General features: G+C 36.7%; 2 protein-coding genes across 2 annotated transcripts; one reads left to right on the top strand and one right to left on the bottom strand.

Moving 5' to 3' along the window:
* The first annotated feature begins 246 nt into the window (after nt 1-246).
* LOC105048264 (galactinol synthase 1) lies at nt 247-3,703 on the top strand. Its single transcript, XM_010927530.4, has 4 exons — nt 247-671; nt 1,527-1,847; nt 2,978-3,112; nt 3,227-3,703. The coding sequence occupies exons 1-4, from the start codon at nt 345-347 to the stop codon at nt 3,449-3,451; spliced, it is 1,008 nt and encodes a 335-aa protein (XP_010925832.1). The 5' UTR covers nt 247-344; the 3' UTR covers nt 3,452-3,703.
* A 4,365-nt stretch (nt 3,704-8,068) lies between these two features.
* Nucleotides 8,069-16,240, bottom strand: LOC105048250 (uncharacterized). The gene is given in 10 exon segments (XM_029265511.2): nt 8,069-8,326; nt 8,725-8,814; nt 11,149-11,273; nt 11,410-11,816; nt 11,819-11,860; nt 11,970-12,099; nt 12,186-12,257; nt 12,350-12,464; nt 15,188-15,435; nt 16,076-16,240. Coding segments are annotated over 10 exon segments (1,347 nt in total). The 5' UTR covers nt 16,079-16,240; the 3' UTR covers nt 8,069-8,211.
* Between the last annotated feature and the right edge of the window lie 1,699 nt (nt 16,241-17,939).

Raw genomic sequence — 17,939 nt, 5'->3', positions numbered from 1 at the left:
ACGTCACCCAAATGAATCGCAGCCGTTCATTTCATCGATAATACACCTTATCATCGGCGAGGCACCTCCTCCATTCCCTTGCCGAGTAGTACCCGCCACATCCTCACGCTCGTCGGACTGGTACGACTAAAAAATAAAATAACAACGAAGGGGTCGAGGACCTTCATTTGGGTTTCATTTGTGCATCATTTCACCCCCATCTCACCACCATCTGAGGTCTATTTAAAGTAGCCCTGAGTCCCAACCCCAAGGTCAGCCGTCGGTAATCCTAGCAACATTAATTTTTCCACCAAACCCCTCACCAATATTACTAATTAGTTTTAGCCTGCTGTATACTTTGTTCCATGGCCCCCGGCGTTCCTGCCACTAGCATGTGCCGGGGGGAGACATGGGGCTACTTTGGCTCGAGGCGGGCCTATGTTACGTTCCTCGCCGGCGACGGCGACTATGTGAAGGGGGCGGTGGGGCTGGCCAAGGGGCTGAGGAAGGTGAAAAGCATGTATCCGCTCGTGGTGGCGGTGCTGCCTGACGTGCCCGAGGCTCACCGCCAGCTGCTCCGGGATCAGGGGTGCATCGTCCGGGAGATCGAGCCCGTGTACCCACCGGAGAACCAGACCCAGTTCGCCATGGCCCACTTCGTCATCAACTACTCCAAGCTACGCATTTGGAACGTGAGTATTGTTCCTTTTAGGGGTATATTTGCATGGATCGATCGTTTATTAGCCATGCACGTAGTATTAGGTACTGTTTTAGAGCTTGGGAATCTGAGCCAGTCTTAATTCCTATTGCTCCGGTAGATGAGGCTGAGTTAACTCGTCAGTTAATTATAATACGGGTATATACTTGGGAGTAATACATCTGAATATATAAGAATGAGGTCGAACATATATAGATGAGATATCAAGAACTAGCCTTAATAAATTATTGACTCGAAGCAAAGGTTCTTATATTATTTCACTCAAAGTCTCAGCCGAGGTGGATCATCAAGCTAGCTAGCAAGCTGCTCGTCCAAATAGAAATTTGATAGATCTGCAAAAGGTCAGCAAATACTATTGTTTGATGGCTTGGTTTGTAATATAAGGTTCTAGTTTAGATGTCCAATGAAGAGGGTTTCCTTTTGATATAGCGAGTTATAAAAAATTAAGAAGACTGATCTGATTTCATTTTACATTTCATTTAGAGTGAGACATAGCCCATTGCATAATTTTCAAAGTTAATTACCACTATTTATCCATTGACTAGTTCATCATCAGTATATATAACTGATTGATTGCTCCGCTGAGGAAAATAAGGCAACACATATCAGGGTCAACATATATAAAAAAAAATTCTATGCAGATGTTCAGATCTGAGCTAGCAGACAATGACATATGAGAAACATATTACATTTTTCTTAAAACCAAATAACAATTTCTTCAATTTATTTGTAGATTTACTGAACATATGGACATACTGGATACTTGGTAAGTTGGTATATATATTTAAGCACTGACAGTTGTTTTATTGGGCTATACTGTTGCATGTAGTTTGAGGAATACAGCAAGATGATCTATCTTGATGCGGATATCCAAGTGTTCGATAACATAGACCACCTCTTTGACATGCCTGATGGCTACTTCTATGCTGTGATGGACTGCTTCTGCGAGAAGTTATGGAGCCAGTCTCCCCAGTACTCTATTGGCTATTGCCAGCAGTGCCCGGAAAAGGTGGCATGGCCTGCCGAGATGGGATCTCCTCCTCCACTCTACTTCAATGCTGGCATGTTCGTGTTCGAGCCCAATCATCGAACCTATGAGAACCTTCTTGAGACTCTTAAGATCACACCACCAACCCCCTTTGCAGAGCAGGTGAGCTTATGAGTAATATCATCTTCTCCAAGCTGTTTGTTCTGAAATTCCTATTCTCAAAAAGAACAAATTCAGTGCGAATATACATTTTTAAAACAGATATAAATAGGATATTTGTCCATAATTTGATGAAAGAAACAATATGTTAGAGACATAAATGATGTCGAAGCCGGACAGAATTCAACAGATCAAAAGAAATTAAAAGAAGCAAAAAAGTACATGAAAATGAAATATAGTTGTTGATATTATGTATAGCTACATATAATGCTGTACCTATTACTTTTGTCACTTAATCATCCTTGTGTATTGGCAGTTTGTAAAATTGAGTTAGTATCACAATTTTGATAATATAGATGAGAGCAACAGATTTTTTGAAGTGATGTAGATGAAAGAAACTTCTATCAGATCATAGGATTGACTCAAATCTTTTTTCGTGGATTTGCTATTGGTAAATTTTATATAATTATTAAATTATCAAATGTTTTTTTAAAATATAATATTTTCATATTTGTAACCAGCTAAAAGTGATACAAGCTAATTAACTCTTTGCATCTTAATTAAAAATAGACTAAAACAAGCAATATGTTCTGACTAGAATTAGAATACCATATGCAAGTGGTTCTGTTTGGAGCCCTATCTCCATATTCTTGCTCCACCTATCTCTGGATAGAGAAGGGCCTACATGTAAACCGCCGCATGCATGAACCATCCATGTAAAAGCTTGAGCCTTTCAAATCAAAATCAAGAATCCTAAGATCATCTAGTCGGACAAACCAAAGGTGGTCCTCTAAATTGACCTTTCTTTTTTTTTTTTTTTTTTTTTTTTTGTGATAAAGATTGACCATATGTTATTTACAAGGCGTAGCTTATTAATTTCTATTTTTTATGAGGCAGTAATCCTTGGAGATTCAGGGTTATAATAAGGACCATGACACAGATGGTGGTGGTTTTGATTCACTATCACCCTTATCTTTGTGATAGTTAGTAAACATATGATGAACTAGAAGTAACTTAGGAGCCAAAGAAAGCATACAAGCTCTGCCATATGTTTCTCACTTCTCACTTTTTGAGAACTAAAAAGTTAAGACAATTTAAGTTTCCCACATCTTTCTCATCTTTTCTTGTTGTAGGATTTCTTGAACATGTTCTTCGAGAAGACCTACAGGCCAATCCGTCTTGTTTACAATCTGGTCCTGGCCATGCTGTGGCGCCACCCAGAAAACGTTGAGCTTGACAAGGTTAAGGTGGTCCACTATTGTGCTGCAGTAAGTCCTTTACCAATATTGATCCCTTCTCTCATGAATCAAATCACTACAAAGGATTGCATCAATTATTCATGTCTACTATCACCATTCATTATGAATTTCTTATGTTAATAGGGTTCAAAGCCATGGAGGTACACTGGGAAAGAAGTTAACATGGATAGGGAGGATGTCAAAATGCTAGTGGCAAAATGGTGGGATATCTACAATGATGAGTCACTTGATTTCAAGGCAGAGGACATGGTTGCAGAGGGAGAGGCCTTCTCGATGTCTTCATCGATCATGGCAGGCATGCCAGAGCCCACAATCAACTACATCCCTGCACCATCTGCAGCAGCTTAAGTGAGGCTAGGAAAGATGAAGAGTGAATGGAGGAATTTTGAAAGCATGTGAAAATTTGTGTAATGAATAACTAACTGCCATTTCAAAGGTCGCTACCTTTGATCATCTCCCTGTTCTATGAAATCATCCACTTGGGCCAAGAGAAGGAAAGTTCTACTCTTGAGAAAATTCTCGAGTTAATACAAATTTTGAGTGGTGTTCTGCTCTTGAGAAAATCTCAAGATAATATAAAATTTGAGTGGTGTTTATTTATCTAGTCTGTTACTGTTCAACATCATGAATTCTATTCTCAATGGACCAGGAAAATCAGTTTTGATCTTTAAAAACTGGAATTAGGATTTCATCGATGACGATGTCCAAATGACCTATAGAATTGCATTGTGTTCATCACGTCCAAGCAACATTCTTTATTTCTTTATAAAGAAGGAAAAAAAATGACCCACCCTCTTTATTAGGAAAAGAATTTCAAAAGCTTCCTAATATAAATGCGCAACACATCACATGTTCCATAAAGTCCAACAGTTCCCATCAAAAGAGTTTCAGTTGATATCATTTTTCATGCAACATCATTGAAGTGTCAAAAAGAGGCAATACTCCAGTGTTGGATGCATCACTGAGTACACGAAGAAGTAAAAATAGATTAATGTAGACAAAAGACTCAATCTTTGAATATGAAAGTGCGTTTCTTGATATCATTTTCATGAAGCATCTTTGAAGTGACAGAAGGAGGCAATGCTTCCAATCACTAACACTAGCATTGGGTGCATGCAATGCAGGTGAGAAGAAACATGGATAAACATATGCACCATAGAAATGCCCATCTTTAAAATCTTTATTTGAAATTGGGAAAAATATTTTGCAACGCATATTCATTTTTCCAAATAATTAATACAAAATTTGCCTCAACCAAATCGAATATGACGGACCCTGAGTTTATAACTTATAATCTTCCGGACTGTGTAGTTTGAACAAGTGTTTGACATGCATAATTCTTCCACTATTTTACTACCGGTGTGCTCCCAACTTTGTTATAATAAGTGAAAAGATTATTAGATGGTGTGGTCGATTATAACAACATTAGTCAGGTAATAAAGTTCAACATCTACTGCCTTTGTGCTGCAATAATAATTCAGTTTATGTATCTTTTCTTTTAATCTCGTTTCATGCTCGTTCCAGTATGCATTCATTTTTAAGTTCATTTCTTTTCGTGCGTCGATAAACATCTGCATTATTATATCCCGAGTAATGCAAGGAAAGTGAAATCAACATCGATTTGATGTTATGGTAACTTTCATATGATCTCACCTAAAGCGATCTTGAAGTCTCTCATTAAGTCAGAAAGTTTTTCTTCCTCCGAGAAAATCTACTAAGTAAGACATGTGTTGTTGACGGATTTTTAACTCCACTAGATAAGAAATTTCATTGCTGCTGCTAGAATAAGGCTACCAAGTCAAAGAAGAGAGAAATTGCTAATATTTTCCATAATATGTCAGCACAGTTTCTTTCTGTAATTTTGTAATAAAAGTTAATTTAGAGACGAAAGAACCTGTGATTTTTTTAAAGACAAATTTCAATTCTCACAGTTTTTTTTCTGTTTTTCTTTTTAGAGAAATCTATTCCTATTCCAAGGTAGAGAGCTCAAAATGTTATGGGTGTGAAGGATTTTCAACTTCTAATGTGGAACTCGTTTCCTTGCGCCTTTTAGTTCAGATGCAAGTAGGTGAAGATATGAAAGTCCAGAAGAGCAGCAAGGAGTTAGAGAAATAGAAACCCTAGGTTAAAAGAGCTAGGAGAAAAGAACTGGAGCCCATTAACAAATTAACGAAGCTGGATAAACCTGCAAGAGCGCTTCCAATCGAAGTATTAAGGTTTTAGTACTGATAAAAATTTTATGGGAAAACAGAGGAGGGGTCAGGAGGTGGGGAGTACTTGCGAGGAAAAGAACGAGGACAACACGGATGCTGCAAGTTATAACCAGAAGGATTTATTAGTAATATTATAATTTAATAAAAATTTTTATATAAAAATTTTAGCCTCCATCGAGATGACAATGATCGGATATGGGTTATATTGATCAATATCCATATCTATCTTATAATTAGAAATTCTATATCTATGTTTATTCCATATATGTCTTGAGCCGAATTAGGTCGGATCAAATAGAGTTACGGATCAGATAGATAAAAAGGATGAGATTGGATCAAAAAAAAAATCTATCGTATAAATATTATAAAATAATTATAAATTTTAATTAAGAATTTAGATTGAGATTATATTAGATTGGATTCGGATAGGACATACTATTATCCATACTCGATTCAAATTCACTTCAATTTTTTTTCTAAAATCTAGATCCGTCACAGATTTTAATCAGATCAGATAAAATCTATCTCATCCAGATCGGATCAGATTGGATATCTGGATTGGTTAAAATTACCATCCCTAAATCTTGTTAAATTGCATGCTGGAACTAGTTGGAACTTGGCATTGGATATGCTTTTTTACATTAAAGTCCCTTTATGACATAACAATTATATAAAAGTTTACTCACACTGTTTGAACTTCTTTCTTCAACCGGCCTGCGGGGACTAGTTCAAACTAAATATAACCGCTAGTCTCATGGGAGTTTCACGTATATGCTGAGTTCGAACTAGTCCCTTCACCTGGCCTGCCGGAATCAATTCATAAATATAACCGGGTCTCATTTTAACTCCGTAGAGAACACAAGTATTAAATGTAAGTTAGTTATCATGGGAGTTTACATATACATATGTCTCTACTGAGTTTGAACGAGTCTTGTACTCTCATTAGCTGGTGCGATGGGACCAGTACAGAGTAAACAGAAGCACACTTATGCAAGAACACATACAGAAGATATCTCTCATATAATTAGGTCTACCTTTTTGAAGTAAGTACACAATAGAGGTTCAGAAGAAAATCAGCTTTCCTACTCCTGGAAGAAGGTTTCACTTGATTCCCAACTAGAATCCCGGCCTACACAAAACAAACCTCCAAACGAAGCTCAGGTTTCGGCAATACTTGGGAAAAGCCCGAAGTTTATTGGAGGCCATTAACCTTTGGTATCCGCACATGTGGGTCATTTCTTTTCTGAAGGTACGGGAATTGTTTCAATACAAACACATCTGGAGAGGCCCATGTTTTGCTGTCTAGCTAGCATAGAAGCCGCTAAGGCAATCCTCCATCGGGTGCAACTCTATCGATTTCTTTATAGTTTACTGAGAAACCATTTCAGTGATCCCCTGAAACCTTTTTACATAAGCAGTTTATATGTCTGAATTATAATGAAATCATGGAAATTTTTTAACAAATAAGAGAGAGAGAGAGGGTGGTGGTGGGGGAAACTGGAAAGGTCATTGTCACCCAGTGACCAGTTGCTTCTCCTTGAGACCCGGAAGGAAATGAACGGCACTTTCACATGCATACTTGTCACCAACAAGCAAAATGACATCGATTGTACAAGTCAGCATTATAAGTTTGCTTTGGTTGGAATATCATGGATTAAAAGTCATGCATCAAAGTCTGGGGACATCGCATCCACTGGAACTTTCATGCCACGCCACTCAAAAGTTATCAAAAGTTATCCAGGAACAGTACTTTTGAATTAACGAGTCAAGTCCAAAGATGCGGGGAAGATTTCTTATTGTTGCCGATTAAATGAAGCCACCTGATGAAATAAGACAAAGGAAAATCCTGACGCTTCTAATGATCGTATTATGTCAGCATATCTCTTTTCTCTAGTTGGATTAGTAAAAACACAAAGGCAATTAAAGAAAATATATTTAGCAGAAAAATGATTTCGAGATAAATCTATCTACATTTTGTTCATACCGTTCGTGTGTATATGAAATCTGGAATAGCTTAATCTTGTGTCACAAAGACAAACTGCCCAACGGAAGAAAGAAGGGAAGAGAGAGACAAAGCTTATTTTATTAAGATCATAAAATCTAAGGACGGCTGGGGCTGAACTAAACTCAGTAATGGCCACAACAAAGAATTGAACTCCGGTCCACAGCATGCTCAACAATGACGTTTGCTGAATCATTCAGATTATCTTAATTGAATACTGCAAAAATTTCACCACCAAAATCCAAAACCAGAAACTCCCAACAGCCCACAGGATTCTACGCGCCGTCGCCTGGGAGATTCTACACGCTGTCGCCTGGGAGAAATTCTTGGTTGAGAGAAAGGTATCAAATAGCAAATAAGCAAGAAGGAAGACAGCCGAATGTGGAATTTACTGGAGCTTATTTATTTTGATTTGTATTCATTATTTCGAAATATGGAAGGCGGATAAAAGGGTAAATTACAAACAAAATTCAGAGGTTGAAAGACCCAGGATCTGGCATCAAATTGTGCATCAGGTCAACGCTTAAATTTCTAAGCCGCTTGGACATACATTTCTCGTCAAATCCAAAGGAGCTCAGAAACGGAATACACACTAATCGGATAGCATGGGTATGGAGCGACGTAGCAGACGCAAGAAGCAGACTAAGACCACCAATGAAAGTTTCCCAACATCGGTCCCTGAACACATTAGTTACATTAGCAAAGAACTCAAAACACGCTAAACATTCATATGGCCGTCAAATCAACAGGGAAATTGAACGATCTTCTCGTGATCGAATATATTTATAAACCCAAATAAAGCTATTCCATCTTTGATGTCTCATTGCTTTTACAACAACTAAATGACGGACTTGAGCAATGAACCACCCCATAAAATATTGTCACACTCTGCACTACTGCTCGCGTAACCTTTGTTTTTTTCTCATCATCTTCCTCCGTCTCTCTTCTCTCTCTTCTTGCTCAATGAGGCGAAGCTGCTCTTCATCCTCCCTTCTAGCAATCTTGGAACTGTCCACAGGAATTCATTAAATCGTTGCATAGCAGAACATGAGAGTTTCTAACCAAAATGCAGAAAGACTGTATGCACTGAAAAAGAAAAATTGAGCTCGAGGAAACTGCATTGTTTCTCAAAGAATGTTCACATGGCTCCAAACTACACCATTGGTTCTGCCAGCGACAGAACCAAACAAAAATAAGGCATCGTGGCATTGTGATTTGATTGTCTTATCAGATCAACCTTAAGAAATGTCTTGCTTCAAGAATGTAACTTGGCATAACAGAATGAAGACAGACATCCCAAATAGCTCAGTTAAGCCCCTAAGTTCACCTCAAAGAGTTCTCTTTTAATTAGATCCATTCAGACACAGTTTTAAAGAAAGCACTTATGGCCCAGAAAAGATCCATACCTCATCCATTCTTCCTTCTGGATGCGATCAAAACCGACCTCCATGTCACTGTCGTCCTCATCATTCCCAGCATATTTGCTAGGATCATACCTGCATATGGAACAGACATGCAAATATTTTAATAAGCCAAAATGCTGATTTCCTTTTAATGTGGTTCCTAAACTTGAATCTTATCCCTACAACAATGTCAACTGGCAGTTTTTATTCAAAATGATAATGGCAATCTGAATTATTACAAGAGATTCCAAACATATGTAGTTTTCCATAATTGAAGAGGGATTCTTCTTACATTCTGTTAAGTATGGAAGAGCTGGCTACAATGATACGATTCTTAATAAAATTTCTGAATTTGCTAAGAAGCCCAAATGCTGATTTCCTATTCAACTTTTAATTTTATGGTCCCTAAAATCTTATATCCCCATCACAAGTAAATGCCAGTATTTCATCCAGAAAGGCAACAGTAACCCATATTCTTATAAGAGGTTCCAAACATACGTAGTTTCCTATAATAGAGGATGGATTTGTCATAGTTCCATTATTCTTCCTGAAATTGTGGCACGTATGGAAGAGTTTTTGAATTTTCTATTTCAAGCCAGTCTTCGGTCAATGAGTAATTCTCTCTTAATGATTCTCTTAAATTACCAAATCAGCTTTTGCATACCCCTAGGGCAGACAACAGGTTGGATAAAGTTCAACACCATTCCATATCCGAATCGGGTCAGATTAAGATATAGAAAATGCGTATCCGACTTAATTTGGATAGGGACCTGGATACAGGTTTCCGAAGAACTTCGGTAAAAGATAAAGACACATCCGGAATTTTAGGTTTATCTCTAAATTGAGATCCAGATATCTGGTAGCTTAAATTTAAAAAATAAAAAACTTTAATGGGATCAGTATTCTCCCTTCTCTTCTCCACCTCTGACCTAGTTCCTTCCACACCAAGACTGTAAGCCCCAAAGTCACCGACCTTGACCTTGACCTTGCCTCACATTCATTCCTTCTACCTTAATGGTCAGAGACAAGCCCCTAACACCAAGCGCCACTGCTGTCTAGCTCGACCTCCTCCAATTCCTCTCTCTGTTCTTTCTTCTCTTCAGTCCTCTTTCACCTCTTTCACTGAACTCCCCACATTCATTCCTTCTGCCTTAAGTGGTGAGAAACAATTCCCTAACACCAAGCACCATTGCTGTCTAGCTTGACCTCCTCTAAACCCTCTATCTCTGTTATTTCTTCTCTTCAGTTATCTTTCACCTCTTTTTTTTTTCTTCGATACGATGTATCACTCATACAAGTCTATTATGAACACATCCAAAAGTGTCAGGGTACAAGTCTGTACTCTTTCACCTCTTTCACTGAATTTCCCAGGCCATCATTCTCAAAGAGAAGGCCAACCACCCAGACCTCACTGCTCTAGCCACTGCAGGTCACCAGCCCCACTTCTAGAAACTAAAATGTCCTTCCACAGTTTTCCATGTTATAAAAAATCATCTTTTGGTGGAGATCTGCTCCACACAGAAGCTATCATATAAGGCTTGCTTCAAAATGTATAAGGAATACCTCTTAGTCTAATATATCCTTATGATAGAATCTTGCTGTCCCTTTGAATGTTGTTGTTGAAGCTGCTACATCGGCAGCACTGGGTAAGGCCCTAAATTTTTATTTTGTTTTGATAGGTGAAGTCACTGAATCCCATATGAAATATCTTTTTGGATTCTGTTCTGATTTTTGACCTTGGGAGCTTCATGATGTGTGGCTTAAGTGTCTGATTTCTGTTCAACCTTCATGTTTGTTTATTTATCTATTCCATTGATCTTTCGACTTCATTTGCTTGGAAGGATTTTTGGTTGGGTGCACCCTTAAAGAAAAACAAAAAGGCTGAGTTTGCTTTGGATAGCCATCTTTCTAGCTGCTAATGTAGCTCTACATTCTGCTAGTGGATTTCCTCCGATAACCTGTTTGTTGTTGTTATATCATTAAATTTCCTGGCCTATTTAACAATTGATTTTGTATGTTATGATTATTAATGTGTAATATTATCTTTTCTGGCATTAGTATCATGTGGTGTTATCGGTTGATGCCGGCAATAAAATGTAACTTTCTGATCTCTCATATTAGAATAACCCTAATGTTGTTGCCATTGATTATTTTTGCCTGAAACATCTGATTTATATCCGTAAACGTGAAGAGAAAATATGGATATGACCGATATCCACATTCATATATGAAACCATTTAAAACAAAGATGGATATAAATTTTAGTATTTCTTTAATATTTGTTTCCAGATCTGTATCTGCAAAATAAAGATAGATATGAATATGGATATATACCAATATCTGATCGATATAAGAGACAATTTACAGCTTTAAATGACAAGAAGGTAAATGAAAACAATTATGAAGAGTTCAGAAATGAATCCAAACCTGAACATTTTTCTAATAAGCCCCCGAACATCATCTATATCTTCCTCTTCATCTAAGTCTCTTTTTGCAGGCCTTCTCTTTGAACGGTCATCATGGATGCCATGTGAAAGGATTTGCTTCGAAAGCTTCATGATCAAAACTCAAAGTAAGAAATGAAGTTATCAACAACAGCATATCAGTAAACAAACTATATAAAATATTAAGCATGCATGCTTGCATTATTGTGTCTATGCATCTGTGTGCTGGGAGATAGAAGCAAACCTGAATTTTCGAGGAAGGCAATGGCTGTTTGGGTACTGTTATTTGGTTATCTGGTCCTTGGGACACTTTTTTCTGACCAAGATGATGATTTTGGGCAGAAGATTGCACTCGTGTAGAAGACAGGTTCTTCAAACTTGGATCACTCGTAGCCTTCATAGGAGGTCTATTTGTGCCCATATTTTGAGCAGGAATCTTGGAGGGTAAGGCTTTATTTCCTGTACTTATAACCCTTGTAGTCTTGGCGGATCCATTTCCAGCACCAGCACCAAGTACTTTTCTAGATTCAGTTGAAGCCGGCCTGATTCTGCTCACAGGAGCTTCCTTCACAGAGCCCACTTTGATCCGCATATGCTGATTGGTGGAAGCTTTCTTCAATTCACTGCCATTAGAGGCTGGCCTCACAGGTTGCTCATAGGTATCCTGCTTGATGGTGTCTGGGCTGACTGACCATCTTCCACATTAGCAGAAGCCTGTATAAGTATCCTCTATGAAAAGACCAAATATGCCTAACAGTTTGCAAGTCAAAATCTAGAAGCTAATGAATTCCAAGACCAACATACCAGACTTTGAAACAGAAACATTTCTGGGTGGAGGAGGCTTCTTCCCTTCAGAAGCAGGAAGATCAGCATCATCTGACAGTAGAAAGGAATAGTCCTGCATATCTTTAAGAGTCCGTGCTTTCTTTTTTACCTGAAAAAGATAACTATCTTATTATACATATATACCTTGGCAATGTCACTACAAAAAAGGCTCGTAATGGTGCAAGTTCCCTATACCTCATTAACAACTGTTGGTTTCTGGCGATGCATATATGTCTTTGTTTCTGAAGATGTCGGATCTCTTTTGTTCTGCAGAAACAAGCAAAATGTTAAATTTGTCCAGTTAAAATAACAGGTAATAAAATATGAGACCTCTGAAACTTTTTTCTCATGATACATACACCAGAAGAACTTGAAACCTTAGAAACAATATGTTTGGTTTCCCGAATCGAACGGTTCTCTTCAATAACTCTTGAAGCAATAACAGGCTGAGATGGGCCAAAAAAGGAGCCAAATCTGCAAGAAAAGTTTGCTCTCTAAAAAAACAGAAAAGCAATGCATTGCCAAACTGTTCTCATATATCAAATAATTCCAAAATAAGCAAAAGCAAACCAAGTATCACTGACTGTTAAAGAAAATTTCATCCATTGTGTAATTCTCAAGGAAATTCACAACTAATTTTAAAAATAAAAATCCTTTTCTTTTGTAATCAATATAGAGGCCATGCAACTTTTACAGTACCTGATAGCAAAAACCAATTACAAGACAATAATGATCTGTATATAAACATCAATTGGTCACAAGATGCAGTTTTTGCATTAAATGCATGTCTTGGCATAGGCAAATAAGTAACAATAATGCATTTATAGGTCTTAAATTTAGGATCGGGGCAACAATATTATTTCCAATAGGCACCCCATTGTCCTCCATCTGTAAAGAAAAGAAATACAACCATTCCTTATGATGTCGCGTTCATGCCGATGATAAAATAGGTGCCATGAACATTGTTCCAAATTTGATTCCAGCTACCACAACCCTTGGCATGCCGTACAGCTGGAAGAAAACAGAAGGTGATATGGCAAGACAGCCACATCTAACCAAACACTAAAACTAAATCTAACAAAAACATCTTACTCATATTTAATTTGTATTAGGTGGGTCAGAAGTTAGTATTATGTAATTGTAAAATAGAAACCCAATTTTAAGCACTATCATTGCAAGCACCTGGAGATTAAACTTCCCCAGAACTATAAAAAAAAAAAAAGAAAAAAGAAAAAAAGAAAAAAAAAAGACAATTTATCAAAAAATATAATAGCCCTAAACCATTCCCGATTTTTTTTTTTGCCCCAAACCCTTCAATGACGATGAACAGGAGAGTTTAGACTAAAGAGACTGCAGCTTGATGAATGGTTGCATTAGATAAATGAGGGAAGGCCCAAGATGAATTAATGTAATCATAAACTAATGTAGTATTAAGGTTCTCTGACAAATAAGCTTCAAAAACCATTAATTTACTAGATAGTGGATACGCTTCGTAAATTATATGCATAAAGATGGCCAAAATTTAAAGTGTTCAATAAAATTAGGGACAGACCCTCCTAGTGGCAAGGAAATTGTCAGACACTAGGTGATGGGGCTGCCCAAGTGCCTAGTCAAGACTGCCTAGGCAGCCACCCATAACAGTCTTGCATGCAAGCACTGTAATCTATGGTAACTTAACCATAATCGGAGAAATAACTTGATATTTTAAAGTGCAGGAACACCTGATGCCTAATTTTCATAATTCCCTTCTTTGTTTCTTCTCCCAAGTTTTACATCATAGGCAAGCTAAAGCCCATTATTTTGGCAAGTTTATTGGGTCAAAATCCAAAACCTTTTTTTTCCACACCCTACAGAAACTATTTGGCTATAACTAAAATTTTTTCCTTCATTATTTCAAAAAATTGACACTGAGCAAATGAAAAACCACTATGTTGGCATGCATGAGTGCTTCTTACATTTGTTTTACAAATACCTTGATATAAGTCTTGGAGCAAATTGGAGTGTCAGACATCTATATATAGATAAAGCGGTATTTCTTTAGTTTTCATATGGAGCTCTACTTCATGAAGCCTTACCATACTAATGAAGCAAGCTGGTCTCAGTATTGAAACCATGAAGAACTCTGAAAAGCTATGATCACAAAATAACCTGAAAAAACTGACAAGATGGATTCAAATACATGCGAAATCAAGCTTACAATTAGAGTTTTAGGGATGCATAACAAATGAGAAATATTCCATATTCATGATACTGCTCAATCAAGTAAGTCAACAAGCTACCTTATGAGCTAAAGGACAACAAATGCCAAAGGAGGAGAAGCTTAAATGGATACCCTGAAGTTAAAAACATTATATGTAAATCGTAAAGTCAAACATGTGTGCATTCCCTCCTTGAAGATAGTTACATAATGGGACATCTTTTAGTTTTGAAGCATGGAACCTAAAACAATCCTCTAGGTGCCCATGTCTTATATTAGAAGATTCATGGGATAGGTTTTCTATCAAAGACCAGAGATATAAGGCAGTTATTTAGCATATGAAGAAGCATAGTAAACGGGAGCATTCGAAAATACATTAGGAAAGGAACTGTTACTAATATCCCATAAATACCTTGAGGAAAAGATCTGAAACACTTAAAAGAAACCATCAACTATGCAATACAAGCTATTAGAGTAGAATAAGCACTTCTCAAGCATTAGGTTTTGGAAGAAAGACCTGTCAATGAAGAGAAAGCTAACTATTCAATATTGATCAAATCATTAGTGAACCATAATGAGTCTGTTGACCAAAAGGCATATACATACACACCCTTCTCATGTACAAACATGACTGCAAGCAGAATCCTGATAAGTTATTTAACTAACTCAAGGAGACTTCTAATGTAAATCAGGCAATTCATATAAAGATGTAAAAATCTATCACAAAGAAGTTCCTTAAGCAAAGGTGATACTTGAAACTACAGAGCTTAGCAGGATGACTAAGGATTCAGCATGTAGGGCTAAGAAAATCAGGCAGGCGAATCTCCATATGGCTATGTAGCTGATCTTACGTGGTCCTTGGGCTAGATCTAAGTATTCACTCTAACACCTTCCCAAACCATTAAAGGGAAAAGGATATTCATCTTTAATCACAAAACAACTAACAAATTCTTCATAAGGCTAAGCTGTAAGAACACATGAACATGGTTACGTGCATCACTCGTTACTTGCTACTGTCCTCTTCGTGTCCTGGGATTGAAATAAGTGACTGAAGGCATTAGCACTTTGTTTCTTCATCTTCAGGCTGAACTTCTCTTTTAGTTGCTCCCTTAATTTAAGAAATTCTTGTTCCTCCATGGTCATCTTTGGAGCTTCTGGTTCATGTTCTTCTTCTGGTTCAGAACCCTCCTCCTCATACTCATCATATTCTTCTTCATCATAATCTTCCTGAACTCTCTGATGCAAACCCTGCACGGCAAATTTTTCTTTTTAAAAAAGTTGCATTATCACCAATGATTACTGAAGCATATGTTTAGAATGTCAAAAGAAGTGACTTTTAGACAAGATGACATGCCACCTAATATTTTATGAACAAGCACCTCCATAATTAAGTTAATTGTACATTTTGTAGCTTACAGTTCTTTCATGGTCCTACATTCTTTGTATGATCTCCAAGTAGCAAACAAGCTCAAATTGCAGAAGAACAATTAGCACATAAAAATTTCTGGAAACATGGGCTTCCAAAAAAATATCAAGCAATTGGATGCTAAGGACCATTGCCCCAATCCCCCTCTTCTTGCAAAAACCAAAAAGAATTTTTAAAAAAAAGGGACAAAAAAAAAACTTTTTTGTGCGAGATTTCTTTGTCTATAATGACTTGCTCGATCAATAATGCAATATCATTGATGATAAATTTATTTATATAGAAAGAAACTGTGAAACCTATTCTCGTCTAATTTTTCTCAGAAACATGATCCGAAACCAAGAACCCCAAAACGACTACCATAAATTGAAGAAAAAAAGAAAGATCAAATCAAAAGAAGAAAAGTAACCCAAAAATGTATCTTGAGCAAAATTGAAGACAAAAGAGAGAGAATTGAAACCTTACCATGAATTCGGAAAGAAAAGAGAGAATATCGGTAATGGATCGGGGAGGCGGAGGCAAGGAAACGGAACCCGGGCGGCGGCTGATGGCGGATCGCCGGTGGATCAACTAGGGAACGAGTTTGCCCCAGAACACACGACAGAGAGAAGGAACACATAAAGGAAGGTATCCGTTTCTCTAATACCGGATTGGCGCGTCGAACTCCCAGTCCTAATCAAATTCGACCTTCCGGAGTCTTTCACGTGCACTGCACGTGATATTTTAACGGATGGTTATGGCGCCCCACTCCGAGTAAAAATATATTTTTCTTGCTATGTTTTCGTAATAGACTAATAAATACACTTCCAATTTCCAAGTTATCTTTTTTTTTTTTTTTTTCCAATCATATGAATTAAATTACCTGGCTTCCCCACTCCTCCATTAGATCGGAAAGAGCAGTGGAACCCCTCAAAAGACAGCCGAGAAGCATCATTAAAAAGTAAGGAGAAAACGCTCGGTTCAATGATTTAAGCATTGGCCTAGTGGTCATAGCCCTTACAAACAGGATCAAGATTTCAAGTCTTGAGTGATGCATCCTTCAAGAATTGGCCTCGAACAAAATTAGTTTTGTAAGCCCTTCCATGCCATGTCTTTTTTTTGTCCTAAAGAAACTACTATTTAGGACTTATCATATCTAAGGGTGTAAATCGTACCTAAAAACTCAACAACCTCCCTTTATTATTTTATAATAATTAGGAATGGATCTCAATTAAATTTTCAAAATTGAAGTTGAATTCTCTATATAGGATCTGTTCTCTTATCAGGTCAAACTTGGAAGTAGCAATGTTCGAACCGAAAACCCAATAACCTGAATACATGTATACAAACCATATATATAGTATATATAAATATAGGAACATAAAAGAATTGCCTACATGTGCTGATTCATTTACTTTGGTTTGTTTGCTTAACCAGTTTTATCAAAATTAATATAAAAAAAAAAAAACTCAAAATGAATGAGGTTTTGACTAAAATAATTGTTGGGCTATTTTTCATAAACTTGTTTTGCTAAAAGTGAGAGGCTATAAAATTTTCAAAAATGAGTTTTATAAAAAGCAAGTCTCACCATATTTTCATAAAATGCAAGTTTCCATCAACTTAATTGCATTTACACCTTTTTCTCATACATATTCTTCTTAACTCTCATCCGCTACTATTTTAGTTCTAAAATTCAAGTCGATACTTAGATTTTGATTTTATTATAGTCGAATAAACATAAACTTAAAATTTAAATCTATTTTAGAAGTGATCATATTATTTTTATAAATTCAGTGATCTAGCTACTTCCTATATTGTGCTCCTTTCTCATCGCACCACAAAGTTAATTATATATGGAGAACCATTATGATAAAATTCTTTTATTTGGAAAAAATATTAACTCTTGGCTAGTTGATCCATTAAAATCATGTGCAAATTAAACTTCAAAATAACTCAATTTTGAAATTCAAGCCAATTATTAATCGAGGTTGGATATGAGTCCAAATCCTACTCATTTTGATGGATTTGAATTCAAATCCAAATGTAATTTTTTTTTAATCAAATATATATGTAGATGCAATATCGATCTAACTAAAATATAGCATGTTTATAATCCTACTCATATCATATGTGAGACAAAAGATTAAAGTAACCATCATAAAATATACAGTACAAAGTAGAGAAAAATAATAATGTAAGGTTAGAAAGCTACAATTGGGAAGGGACTAATAGACCTCACTGTAATGACATCTTTATTCCATACTTGGGTACTATAGCTTCAGGTTATATATGGATACATCTCACCCAATAACATTAGATTTGCATGAGATTTGGATAGGATATATTTGGC

The sequence above is a fragment of the Elaeis guineensis genome, chromosome 2 (assembly GCF_000442705.2).
Source record: "Elaeis guineensis isolate ETL-2024a chromosome 2, EG11, whole genome shotgun sequence".
Taxonomy (NCBI): Eukaryota; Viridiplantae; Streptophyta; class Magnoliopsida; order Arecales; family Arecaceae; genus Elaeis; species Elaeis guineensis.
Note: the sequence above shows the minus strand (reverse complement) of the source record. Positions and strands in the feature narration are given on the sequence as shown.